This window comes from Cibotium barometz, chromosome 15 (assembly GCF_041138505.1).
Source record: "Cibotium barometz isolate CiBa-2024 chromosome 15, ASM4113850v1, whole genome shotgun sequence".
In the NCBI taxonomy this organism is placed as follows: domain Eukaryota; kingdom Viridiplantae; phylum Streptophyta; class Polypodiopsida; order Cyatheales; family Cibotiaceae; genus Cibotium; species Cibotium barometz.
Window position 1 is genome coordinate 42,616,091 of NC_141060.1, and position 14,384 is coordinate 42,630,474.

At 41.7% G+C, this 14,384-nt stretch overlaps 1 protein-coding gene across 3 annotated transcripts; it reads right to left on the reverse strand.

The window, feature by feature from the left end:
• Positions 1 to 4,465: 4,465 nt before the first annotated feature.
• LOC147631322 (cyclin-A1-4-like) lies at positions 4,466 to 9,475 on the reverse strand. 3 transcript variants are annotated; one of them, XM_086809712.1, is made up of 12 exons: positions 9,302 to 9,453; positions 7,628 to 8,050; positions 7,174 to 7,468; positions 6,921 to 6,939; positions 6,657 to 6,780; positions 6,350 to 6,576; positions 6,143 to 6,218; positions 5,852 to 5,928; positions 5,733 to 5,766; positions 5,492 to 5,641; positions 5,230 to 5,364; positions 4,466 to 5,121 (listed from the first exon to the last, which is right to left on the reverse strand). In XM_086809712.1, the coding sequence occupies exons 2-12, from the start codon at positions 7,907 to 7,909 to the stop codon at positions 5,050 to 5,052; spliced, it is 1,491 nt and encodes a 496-aa protein (XP_086665838.1). In that variant the 5' UTR covers positions 7,910 to 8,050; positions 9,302 to 9,453; the 3' UTR covers positions 4,466 to 5,049. The 3 variants fall into 3 exon arrangements, with proteins under 3 accessions (XP_086665838.1, XP_086665836.1, XP_086665837.1); XM_086809710.1 differs by lacking the exon at positions 6,921 to 6,939 and having other exon boundaries at positions 6,657 to 6,802; positions 9,302 to 9,475; XM_086809711.1 differs by lacking the exon at positions 6,921 to 6,939 and having other exon boundaries at positions 6,657 to 6,799; positions 9,302 to 9,464.
• Positions 9,476 to 14,384: the final 4,909 nt, after the last annotated feature.

The following is a 14,384-nucleotide window of genomic DNA, read 5'->3' on the forward strand; positions in this document are numbered from 1 at the left end:
CAACTTATTAGTATAATTATCATTAGACTATGTGTTTGTAGCAAACAAAGGGAGACTTGTCATTAGAAGAGAGGCCTTATGGCGGTGGAGCAAGGGAGTGGGAAATAGAAAACTATTGGAGAAGCATATATAGGTGGGTGTTTCTTTCCTAAGTTTGATGAATAGGTGTAGTTTGGAATCTTAGTGGTAGCTTAATAACTTTGAGATCTTCATAAACAGGTGGGTTACACCGTGGAAGATCTTTTTGGAAGAATTTGTTGGAGTACCTGACCATTCGAGGAGATGTGGTGACCTCGAGAAAGTTGCAAGAGATCTAAGAAGAGACATAGTCTGTGTGGAACTAGATCAAGGTATTGTTAATGAGGTTTTAGTGCCATTAATGGTAATGATGAAGTTCCTTTTTAATTTGTACTCTTTTCTTCTCGCAAACAATGCTTAATATCAAATTGTAGAACATGCAATCAACACTAAATGATGGGCACATGCAACTTTCTTTTGTGTTGGCCTCTCTTGTTCTCTCTTTCAATGGTTATTACCAATACCTTGTTTGTGATGGAAGCACTCTAAGGAGAGTTTTGTGTTTACATGGACAATGAGTAAAGTGGGAGAGAGAGAGAGAGAGAGAGAGAGAGAACAATGCACGAGGATAAAGATGGACAGAGACACCAAAAAGTGAGAGAGAGAGAGACACCAGAAAGTGAGAGAGAGAGAGAGAGAGAGAGAGAGAGAGAGAGAGGCGACAATGCACGAGGTAGATAAAGACAAACAGAGACACCGAAAAAAGAGAGAGAGAGAGAGAGAGAGAGAGGACAATGAGAGAGGGGGTGGAGAGAGAGAGAGAGAGAGATAAGGAGAGTAAGAGAGAGGAAGTTTTAGTTACATCACCAAGGCAGGCAAGCCACTATGTAAGCTGAAAATGTGGATACTTATCCACATTCCTCTATGGTTGGGTGGTGAGACTAGAGCTCGGAGCCCTCCTTGGCTATGGAGACGAAACATTACATGACATTAATGTTACATCACCGTAATCGCCGCCATAGCACAAGAGGACAAGGAGCTCTAGTCACCACCCAACCATAGAGGAATGAGGATAAGTATCCACATTACCGACTTATATAATGGCATGCCTACCCACACTAGCCCGGCCACCCACGGTCCTCTGACTCACGTGCCTCACTCCTGAACCTCGGAGACACTCACCACACTCCGACATGTGGATTCCACGTTTGATCGAGCTTCGCCGCCTACGGGCAACTCACGCATGCCGTTATAGGCTACGTGACAGAGAGAGGAGAGAAAGAGACTCAAGCGTCTCACCCCCGAACACCGAACACACTCGCCACATGCACTCCGACGTGTGGATTCCATGTTTGATTGAGCTCCGCCGCCTACGGGCAACTCACGCATACCGTTATAGGCTACGTGTGAGAGAGAGAGAGAGAGAGAGAGAGAGAGAGAGAGAGAGAGAGAGAGAGAGAGAGAGAGAGAGAGGATTGAAGAGCTAGGTGAGCAGGTCATGCCGAGCTGAGAGGAGGAAAGAAGAGAGAAGTATGGAGGTATGGGTATAAAGAGAGTGGTTGTCAAGAAAATCTTGCTCCAAACTCACTCTTATGTTTCCTATCTTTCATCTGCATCTTAAATAAACCTCTAAAGATGGCTTGTTTGAGGAATGACACATTGCATTGTTGGAGTGAGAAATGACGGCGGTTAGGTGTTTGAGGAGTCTGAAGTGAGAGCCAGAGTGAGATGGGAGGGGAATATGAAAGGAGGCATGGAGCACAAGAGATAATAAGAGAGGAACATGGAAGGAGGCAAGGACAAGATATCAATGCTTATATTTTATCAATGTGTTTAAACATTGAGAATACCCATTTATCAAACTATTTGGAGCTAGAGAGAGGGAGAGGGAGAGGGAGAGGGAGAGGGAGAGGGAGAGAGCTTTTTTATGAATATACAACATTTTCACATTTATTAGGAAGAGTGGGAAAAGGAATATCAAGGATGGTACAACTGACAAGAACATTTAAAAATTTTCTTAATATAAAGGAATGAATTGACTGAGCTTCAACCATGATTCTTAAGGGTGGCAAAAATCACAGTTATATTTTTTGATATGCTTTACATTTTCAATGGTCACATTTTCATGCATATTTTCTAGGATAATACAACCTTTGGAATAAAGAGAGGCCATTTTACTTTTTAATGCATGATCTCTACAATGTTATATCCTTTAGAATAACAATGCATCCCTCTCTCTCTCTCTCTCTCACACACACACACACACACATTATCTCAGTTAGACATTTGGACACTAGCATAGAGTTTGAATGGACATCCAAAAAACCTAATGAACGTAAGCATTATTTGACCTATGACTAGACAATATCCTTACATGATCTTCCTTTTTGAGTTGAGATTGGTCTATGAACATATTGTTGTTAGCATCAATGCCGAAGACTCAAAGATACCTAAAGTATAGGTACTTGCATGCTATGAATGTTGCATGTCTCCTAAATGCCCTAATCTCCAACTTGGGTGTTTTGTAATAGTGACATCATATCTCTCACCTTTAATAGCAAAATTCATTGTCTCCATTACCAATATCTCATGCTCGAGTTTCTTAATCACCCTTTGAGCCACAATTTTACATGATAAGACAAGATGTGGTCAATCCTCTTTGCTGTAACCTTTGGCACCCTGCTCTTATACTTTTGTGGTGGTCATCCAACATCTTGCTCCTTTGCACTCTTCCATCTTCAACATGAATCCACTTCTTTAGTGCAGCTACCTCTGTCTTCATCAAATTTATTCCCTTTTGAGTTGATCACACAAAGGATGACTAGTTCAAAAGAATGGCCTAACCAAATCATTTGTGATTGTTATGCAAATTCTCCATGTGTGTTCCATGCTAGTGTTGTAGAACCACATAAACTTCCTTTGTTGTCCACCACTCCACTCTCGCAAGCCGTAGAAGCTCAATGCTAAAACTCCTTATTGGTCTCGACCCACTCATAGCTACCAAGAGGAGGAAGAGAGGAAGAGGAAGAGGGAGTTGGGGTTCCCTCTCGAAAGTAAATCCACCAAGGACGAGTCTCACTCACCACCTAAACATGTAAGCCTTCTACTTAACATCGTACATTATGGTAGACTATCTTGCAATGCATAACCCTTCAAGTCAACCACACACTCACACCACACTACTCTAACAACTCATAGTAAAATAGACAAGATAAAACCCAACATATTCATTTTTCATAAGCCTATGAAATATACGAACTATTTTTCCTCTCAATTCACAGAGGAAATGTAACCCACACAATATGCTACTCCCGACCCTAGGGGGTGGAGTCCCCGTTACAGTACACACACAATCTACATTACATAGGTTACCTCCTCTTGCTGGGGGCTACCTCGATATACACATTGTAATGATATCTATTACAAGCAAGATCATCCAATCTAGAGTTCATCGAGGAAGGGAAGATAATGCTTAACAAAGATCTTTCCTCACCTTGGGAAAGGGAGGGGAGATAGCACTGAAGAGAGATCTCCACTCACCCTGAGATGTGTGAGCCATGAATAGTCTAGCTCAAGGTAGAATAAGTGCTTAAAAGTATCACACCTACAGAAATCACTACTAGATTGGTTGTGAAGGAGGCCTACCTTTAGACAGCATGCATGATGGAGATGCATAAGCACCACCATCCAAACAGTTCCAATACATAATAAGACATGGTTGACAATTTCTCTACATGCAAATGTCAATAATGAATGAAATCTCTAGTGAACTTGCCCCTGTGGTTATGCTTCACTCCACCCTAGCAAAGCAAGGTCAAGTTCAAAACCCCAACACCACTTGTTCTGTATCAATTGAAAGTTCAGGTTAAATCCCAGTGCAATCTTGACTCCATGAAAGTTCTCACAAAGCTTCAAAATGATCAAGTCCATCATGTACAAAGTAGATTAAGTGCTATGACATCCCTACTCATGTCATCAGCAACCAAGAATAGGTTCAGGTTCATACATAAAGATCACTGTAGGAGACAAGTCTTCATGGATAAACTATTGAACTGAGTTTTTGCAACTTCTTCAGGGTGAAGGGCAGACTCAACCATGATGAAGACTAGCACTAAAAAGAACACACACACACACACACATGATAGCTAGTTGGGCAATTGCACTGCTTTGGATAGAAAGGATTAATATGCATGCAGCTTAGAAGGACTTCAGTAGAAATGTGTATGTCCACTAATACTGCAAATAGATACCAATGGAAAACTCAGGTAATCTCCCAAACTTAAAAAATTTGTATCTCTAGTCAGCAAACCTCTCTCCAAATGACCCACCCTACAAGCTCCTCCAATTGTTCTGAGTCTCAACAATGTCTTCAATTGTTCTCCTTTTAAGCCAAAAAAAATGTATAGCAAGCATTGAAGGTATGGAGTGATAATGCCCATCTGCAACATTGAGAAGGTAGTAGTAATATGTAAAATAAAAGTACACAAGAAAGATACTGATGGCGTCCCCCCAACAGCTGCAGCTGTATCAGGCCCTCAGCAGCTATGTGCCAGTTTCTATACATCCATGCTGAAATGGCAATCCAAAGAGAAAAGCAAAAACTGATATTTGTCCACCTTGAAGCAGAATGCCACCTAAAAGCTTGCAGCTTCAGAGTAGAAACACCCAATACTAAAAAACAATCGTATGTGTTGTTCTAGGATAGCCTGACTAAGGTGGCAGAGATGTGTACACACCTAACCTGACTGTCAATACCAAATTGCAGAAGTCCTGAATGCTAATGCAGGTTACATGCAGTCCTCTTGCTATGTCTCGTGTCAACGAGTACCTGAGAGAGGCAGCATCAAAGCTCTACTGAAAACCTCAACTTGGATCTGGGTTCCAACCAAAGATTCTGCAGCTTGTCGGCCGATCTTGTGATCCAGCTTGGTAAGTGGTGAATCAAGTCTACAGAAAGCCTTAGCAGTACCAAATCCAGGAAATCCAAAACATGGGAGTTTCTCCAACTCCTGCAGAGGATCCTTTTCGAAACTACCCGTCAAGGTCCTCAAAATACTCAAACGGAATGACAGCCGGAGATGCGATGGTTGCAACGCATTTGAACTGCTCACAATTGACCATACAAGAAAACATGTCAAAAAACAAGGGTCGAGCTTGTGCAGCAAATGATCGAGTACTGTTATGAGACAAAAGAGACAGCAAGAAGCCAACCTTGTGCTGGCGATACTTCTCCCGAATCGCAGGCAGTGGACAGTTGCTGACATTGTGCTGTAGATTATGAATCGCTTGGACACAATCCTTCAACTCAGAAGGTTTATACCCTGTGTAATGCTGCAACGTAGTGTTCTGGCCAACCACACCCCCCCCCCCCCCCCCCCCAAAAAAAACACATGCTTCTGGTTAACATCTATTTGGCCTTCAACTGGGAATACAGCATAAAATCAAACCACAGAAATCAAAATTTTCCACATACCCAAGGTCTAACATTTGGCTCCAGAGTGAACTTTGCCACAAACACAGCAGCTCCAGCAATCATAGATGGCAGGTACTTCAAGAAATCATACTCCACTAAAGTAAGCTCAGCAAGGCAGTTTCCCAAAAACTCCATGTGAAGGGTTGGGCTCTGCATTTAACAAGAGGAGAACCCTTGAAAAAACAATCAATCATCACACCATGGTGTGTGTTAAGCGAACATGGAGGAGGATGTCAAATACCTTTTGACAGACTTGGGCTGCTCTCAGAAATCGCCTGCCATGCAATACATGACATTTCAGGACCTTCCTAACATGCACATGCCTTAACTTTGCATTTCCAATACCCAACAAAAGCTTACCTGAGAAAGGTTTTTGTAGTCGGGCCAGTAAGCTCAAAATGGAGCTGATTAAGAACTTGCCTCTCCATATCCAGAACCTGCATAACATGGCATTGGATCAAAGACCTGTCCATCAGTGACTAAGAGTCTTTACAAACATAACCCCATGCATACAACATACAAGTGGAGATCTCATCTGGCCGTCCCTCATGGGCAGTCCAATTCCCGCCCATCCAAATGAGCAGACATTGTCTGTAAACACTTTCTTAATACACCATTTAATAAAACAACTAAATAAAAACTTCTATCAACCTCATCTTTGCTGTACGTATTGTCGGTGATGTAACAAAACTCTTCCACTTGTGGGGCACATATCTCTTCATACTTCCTGAAAACATTAGGGAGAATTAAAGATTGCCTCCACATAACCAGCATAAAACATTGGAGGGGATTAAAGAGTAATACCACATAACCAGCATTGTATAGCTGATACAGCAGCCAGAAAGGTAGAATGCTTACGCTGCAATGAGCATGCATGCTACCCCCAACAGTTGTAGGCGCTGTCTATTCACCATTCTGGCAGAAAGAAACCGGTCTATGTATGCCACAGTCAAGTAGAGTGTATCTGGAACAAGCTTATACTCCTCTGCTACCTCAACAAGCCAGTCAACCAGGATGCCCCGCATACTATCATTGATATCATGTTGGATTGTCTCCATATAATCCATGTTAGGTCTTCGCTTCAGCTGCCAAAACCCCACATCAGTCACACTTGAAGGAAAGCCACTTGCAAACCATCATTGGGAACAGCAAGACACACACAAACCTCAGAGATCTGGAGGTATTGGTAGATGTCCATAGCATATGAGCTGCATATCTGAGGATCTTTGTGATTGCTGTCAATGTCCATATAGCTTTTGCTTGTGCATCCATGCTTTCCCAGTTGGTTCTCATCATCGAATGTAGAGCCTACTGAATCAACGCAAATCAAACTCTTCAAACAAAGCTCCAGAGCCTACACTGTCATTAGAAAACAACTACAGTGGTGGTATACAAATCAACCACTGCATGCTTTCCCAGTTGGTTCTCATCATCGAATGTAGAGCCTACTGAATCAACGCAATTCAAACTCTTCAAACAAAGCTCCAGAGCCTACACTGTCATTAGAAAGCAACTACAGTGGTGGCATACAAATCGACCACATGCAAGTGACCTCCTAAAAGGTTTGAACCCAAAAAAACCAACATGGAAAGTCCCACCCTCTACAGTGGCTTTACATGCATACATCAATATGTATGCACGCAACACGCCAACTACATCAAAAACAGTGAAAACAGCAATACCTTGGCACACCGGAGCTCTAGAATCATTGGAAATGTATAGGCTGTGCTTTGTTTCCTGCTCCAAAGCAGCAATTGCCTCAGCTGCAGCATCTCCCAGAATCGATTCAGCAGATACAACCTTCACTTGAGCATGCAAAGCTGTTGTCCCAGGTAGTAAATTCCCATCATTTTGGGTTACAAGCAAGCTTTGAGAACTCTTGGTTTGAATTGCAAGTGTAGCACTGGCTTCTTGTGAAGTTTCACTGTGCTTGCACTCAACAGCAGCTGCATGAGCTTTACTCCTAGAAACCATCACCTGTACCCGAAAACATGCAAAAGGGGCTACTTAAATCCTGAAGACAAGCATACCTTCTGTTTGCACACATTAGAAATGCTACCCATAGAAAGGGCAAGTCTTACACATCCAAAGCTACAGGCCAGAACACACGTTTAGGAGGAAGGAGTCAGTTAATACCCGTGCTTTGGAAGCTCCACCAATACGGATACTGGATGCATTGCTTTGATTTGTCAGATTGGTCAATGCAGCACGCCTTTTTGCTTGTTGAGTTGGGACAGTAGATGCCATGCGCTGGCTACTATCGTCATTTGCTGCTCGCTTGGCTGGTGCCTTGTTGGGGCGCCTACTTACTCCAGTAATACTCCCCACATTGCCGCATACAGGAGCAGAGCGAACTACTGTCTGACCAAGGGCTTCCTTTGCTCGCACTCCCCGGACCTGCTCATTGAGCCCTGCCATTCACTTGACCAAAAAAGGTGACCCAAATGGAATCCCTGACTGAAAGAACAAAGTTGATTAGATTAACCACCAAGCCATCTTGTGTAGCTAGGCAATCCCACTTTGAGTGACTGGTCTTATTTATCTTTCCAGCAGTAGGTCCTGCATACACCACCACCACCCACATAAGAAGCTTGCCAGAGAATTAAAATAGCTGCACATTATCCTTTGTTTCAAAGAATACTCGCACAGGACCACTACTCACTCACAATACCACATTAATGCCATACATGACATACTTATGTCATATACATGCCCTGACATGCATAATGTACTATACATGGTCCTGAGAATACTGTCATAAACATACAAATGCTCATTTACATTGCGCGTATACAGGCATCTTATTCATGAGGTCATACGCAAATATGTATACACCTTTTGCAATGGGCAGTTACATCTTGTTGAACGCAAACAAACCTATGCATACAAAGATACATGATACATGTACTTAACAGAGACATACACACACATGCATGGATGTAGGCAACAACTGGTAATTAATGTGTTATATGCAATCATGGGCCTTTTGAGATATGAAATTAATGGTCCTGTCTTGGCCACTAGGAGACCTAACCAAGCAGATTCGGAAACAGTTGATGAGAATAAATAATAGCTCATAGAGTAAGGCACTGTATAAGAAATCACGATTTGATAAAGAGCTCCGGCCACAGTTCATTATCAGATCAGCGTTATTCGAGTAGAGCTTTGAGAAAGAGTACTCAACATAAGAAGTATTAGCGCAGTAAAGAATCCAATTATCGAGGGTAGCATAATTACCCAAGAAATGAGAATCAAATGATCGCCTAAAAAGGCCCCGTAGATCCACATTACTGCTATATCGAGCAGTATATCATCGCCCACATCAGGTAATGTAAAACTAACGCAAAAGACAATCAATTGTCGCCCAAACGGCCTCTATGAATGACTAACCAAATCGCCCAAATCGGCAAATGGAAAAGAGAAACCGCAGAGGGAAATGTCAAAAGAAAAAAAAAAGGGGCGGCAGGATATCCAGTTCGGAACAGAAACTGATGATATGATTGAAGAAATCACTGCGGCAGAAAGCTTTCAGACAGAAGCAAAGCATCAGCGAGAAAAAGCCAATATCAACCATAAAATGCTTGCCGGAAAGACAAACCGCCCACCAGAGAATGCTTGCCCAAGATCAAAATCAACCCAGCTGCTGCAGGATGCTTTTCTTAAAAAACAAAATCGTATCCACTAATCGCCCGCAGAATCATCGCTCACCCAGTGCTTCCCCAAAACGTTGCTACTCGAGGAGAAATCTAGAGCCCCGAAAGCATCAAAGAAAGCAAAAAAAAAAAAGCAGAGAAGCAAGTGATGGGCTACCTGTGCGCCTCGGGGGAAGGCTTCTGGAGACTTCGTTTGTGAGCTAAATTGGAACAGGGTTGTTGGCTGTAGTCGCTAGTGTGTAGAAATTTGAAAGGGGAGAAAAAAGGAGAGGGATGCCTGGAATTGATTGTGTTTGCAAAAAGCTGAGCAATGGAGGAGCGTAAGGGCATCGTCTTAATTGTTGCAGTAAAAGGCTTTATTAGCAAAGGCTTTGGCAAGACAGACAAAACACCATTTCAACTGTTCAAATTTGGCGGTTGTCAGGCCCACCCTGTAGCCATGTAATTGCATCTAAACCGTCCACCTTGTACATCCTACGGCTATCTTAGCCTCCCCCTCCCCCCCTTTTTCGAAATGATTTGGATCTAGGTCTATTAGGCGGGAGCTTTTCCAGGCTCTTTTCCGATGGCCGGTTTTGTGGATTGATTAAAGGCCATTTTGCACTACTACAATTGTGTGTGTGTGTGTGAGAGAGAGAGAGAGAGAGAGAGTGTGTGTGTGGAGGATGTTCACGTGAGAGTGAGAGAGAGAGAGAGAGAGAGAGAGAGAAAGTGTGTGTGGAGGATGTTCACGAGAGAGAGAGAGAGAGAGCGTGTGTGTGTGTGGAGGGGGAGGGGGAGGGAGAGTATGTGCACATGTAAGAGAGAGAGAGAGAGAGAGAGAGAGTATCTCATGGCAATGGGCCTTTCAAACGTGGTTATGTGGTTATATCCATTAGAGCATATTCACGCACATGCTTGAATGCCCAATCGGCTGGCATTTGGGTGGATGAACTCATAAAATTTGAAATTCAGATTTTGATGTAGTTATTGCATGTGCAAAGCCACGGGCGGCAGGGAACTCTAGAGCACTTCGCGTATGCAAAAAGTGAACTGGCAACCACTTCTCAAGTTTTGGGTCGCATAGGGCTCCCACTTGGATTCCTTGTTCCAATTGGTTGGCATCCAGATGCCGATTTTCCATTTATGTGTGAATAGGCTCTTAGATGTCTCACCGCAACGAATTCAAAGATTTAGCATCTCAATCATGTGAAGAAACAACCATAAAAACCTTTGTAGGCCTGTGTGATAAAGCCCCAAGGGACCATAGAGCGGTGACAAGGGACCATAGAGGGTGTCATCACTCAATTAATGACCTCTAACTAAGCAGGCATTTTATACTGTAGTTGGAAGACATGACCACCTTTTGAGTTGTCCATAGAGAAGCCAACAATTGGATCAAAGATGTGTGCAGCACTCAAGTAAAAAATCTAAAACAACTTATTTGCTGTAGTGCACCACCAAAAGGAGTAGAGTAGTTGGAAGACATGACCTCGTTTTGAGTTGTCCATAGAGAAGCCAAAAATTGGATCAAAGATGTGTGCAGCACTCATGTAAAAAATCTAAAACAACTTATTTGTAGTAGTGCGCTACCAAAAGGAGTATAGTAGTGCCACCCAAGTCATGAAAGGCCTTACCCCAAGATCCTATAGGTTTGTGCCTAAGAGGTGAGTAGCAAACCATGAGAAGTTATAGCATTATAATGCATATTTTAAACACGCACGTTTGAAAATGAGCTTGTAATAGATTCCTTGGATAAATTCTATTAATGATCAAGTTGTTGGTGAACAAAATGTCGGTTCAAGGATGGAAAATCCATTCAAAGAGCATCTTTAAAATTGTATGGGGTTCTAATGTTGTAAATGTAAACACCTAAGGTTCATTCAAGACTGGTTTTGCTTGCTCCAAATAAAGTATAACATATCACAATAGATGTGACTTATATTTTGGCTAAAATAAAGTGTAGCCATGGGTCACACGATGCTCAACAATATGACCTAATAACCACTTAACACATGGCCCTAAGTGACCATATCTAGAGTATTATTCGCATTCCTCATAGATGAAGTGTGAATTGATCTTGGCTCTTTTGTAGTGACCAAAAAAACTTAATAATACTTAAGATGAGAACAAGCTAATCATGGTCAAAAGTAGTGTTGGAGAACTCATGTTGTTGTGTGGCAACTTACATATCTCCCACTTTGTTGGTTGGAAGGCTTTCTTGTAAGTGTAGTTAAAGTCATAAGTTAGAATTTCCATAGTAGTGTTATGCTTTGGAATTGAAAATTTTTATCAATTAAATTGTTTGTGAGCTTTCCCTAAGTAACAACAAGGCCATTATATTTGCACCCTTCTTGCCTATAAAGAAACACACATGTTTGGCTCGTTGCTTTCTTGCATCTTAGGTTTTTCAATAATAATATTTAACAAATCGATATCCCATGTTTGACATAACTTGTAAACACACACATGGACACCTCTCCCGCCCAAACATACCTTCCATGCTCAAGATAGTTTGTCCATAAGCACAATCCTATTGAGTTTTTCCATTTGAAAATCCAAATAGATTTCAAACATTACATGGCTTCTCAAATGGTCCAATAAAGTATATCATATGCACTATCTCCCAAACATAAGAATACACTCGTGGGCCATTTTATATTTCCTCGTGTCTCCAACCATGTTTTTGTCACAAAGGTCATTCATATACCGAAGCAATCACATTTACTTTAAAATACTTGTCAACTGCAACATCTATAAAACAAAGTTGTACCCCAAAAAAAAGATTAATGAAAGTATGCAATACACCATAGAATTGGACTAATGAATAGTACCCAATACACCACACTAGCCTTTTTTTAGGGTTGCTTTATCGACAACAATCCACAATATTAATGGTATGAACAACAAACCTTGTTTTACGGAACACATTCCCAAGAAGCATCCACAAAGTTTAGAATAGGTTTCCCAAGTTGTCATCAATGGTAATTGACCATAGCAAAAACTAAAAAGAAGACAAATTGAAAACTTGCTCTAATTTAAATGTGTTTTAGTAGCCTTGACATCTCTTAAATCACCAATGACCATAACAAAAAGCCATACACATTACAAACTTTTAGCCTTGACATCTCTTAAATCACCAATGATCCATAATGAAAAGCCATGCACATTACAAACTTGTAGCCTTGACATCTCTTAAATCACCAATGATCCTTAATGAAAAGCCATACACATTACAAACTTGTATGTATAACAAAAATGGCATCTCTTTATCAAACCAAAGCACATGAGTGGAGATGCCTTAGAAGTGTTAAGATTCCACATTGTACTAGTCTCATGCGACAAGACATAAAGAAAAAATGTTTGGTCGATACATCTTTGCCTATAAGTGCAAACCCCCCCCCCCCCAAAACAAAAAGAAGTGTGCACACACAAATGCATGCATGTACTTGTGCATGGGCCTATATGAATAGATGGTGATGCACACTCACACAAAACAATACGCATGCATATGTAGAAAATCAAGTAATGTGGGGGCACATTGCATGAGCAAGGGGGAGCATGCACCTTAGCTAGTTTGGATGGTTTGGTTCAAAGGTCAAAAGGAATTGGCGAGTGTAAAAGGTAGAAAATCATTGCATGAGCAAGGGGGAGCATGCACCTTAGCTAGTTTGGATGGTTTGGTTCAAAGGTCAAAAGGAATTGGCGAGTGTAAAAGGTAGAAGTCAAAGGTCAAAAGGTAGATACATGGAAAGTGCAAGGAGGCATAAGTAGTGTGAGCATTTATGGACACATGGATGGCACAAGGGCGCATATATCTTGAGAGATGGAGATCCATGAGAGTTATAAATTCCACTGAGGAGCTTAGGATATGATGTCTTGCTATGTCTCGCTAGCTTTGATTGTATTTCATCCTCCTTAGCTTAGGCATTTTGTCTTGGTATCAAAGCATTGGCTACCTCTTTAGCCCGTGCGAGCTCATCGATGCCAAGCTTGGGCGATATCGTGCTTTGCCTAAGCGTGAAGGATCTCTCAAGAACTATTTCTCGAAAGCGGTGCAACTTCCCTAAAGTGGCTTAATTGTTAACCAACCAGCCACATGCATATAATATCTATCTCCCTCTCATCAAAAAGGAAAATCATAGCTTCTGCACATCAACACTATGAGTAGGCAAAAAGGCATGGTGTCCTACACATACAAAAAGAGAAAGCAGCCCTTCAACAACGACACAAGTCCACCATCGCACAACGGCTTCTTCAATGGCCATCAGCTCCACCGCAAGCATATCATGATTGAGAAGATAAGGAAAATTGCCTTCTTGTGTGGTTAAGATTCAAACACTAAGGGTTTAAAATCTTGGTGTGAATGGTCCTCCACAAGAGCTTGTTCACTTGATGAGTGAAGGATTCGTGCTCACAAGCATTTTTTTCTTCTAGTGAGAGAAATATAAACCTAGGCAACACTGTACTTCTTCTACAAGAGCAAGGAAAGCGTCAATAATAACTTCATTCAATTAATCATTAAACCTCTCTTATATCGAGACTAGACAACTGGCCTTGACTCATTCTCAAGTTCGAAGACCGTCTCAAAATGGCCACATCACTTGTTCTTGAGAAGTTCAATGGGGATGCATTCTACACATGGCACAGGTGAAAATAAAATTTGTACTAACGAGAGAGGCTCTTTAGGGGATTGTAAGTGGTTGGGATTAATGTCCAAAAGATGACAATATTGAGAGGAATTAAGGCTTAGTTGGGATGATAAGGGGCTTGCTATCATTGCATTGGGTGTAGGAGATAGCTACATCCACCACATTACATCACATGCTCACTCAAAAGATGCATGGGACAAGCTGGAAAAACTATTTGGTACTAAACAAAAGAACTCTAAAATTAGCTTAAAGATACAATTTTTTGGTTTAGACATCAAAGAAATTGACAGCCCGTCAACTCATTTGAATAAAATGAAGAGAATTATACATTAGTTATTAGGGATAGGGACTCCAGTAGAAGAAGAGGATGCCATCGCTATATTGTTGAAAGGCATGACACTTGAGGAGTATAGCCCCTGAGTGGCTACCTCGAAGAACTTGTTGGACCCAACACTTGAAGGGAGAAAAGCAGCTGTACTCAAAGAGGAGAAGATCCGGGCAAGGAAAGGGTAACCTACATCAATGAAGGAGAAGGCTTTCTTCTGCAAAGGAGGACAAGGATCGAGACCTAGACCAAGAGTGAAGGTGACATGCCACTATTGTGGTAAA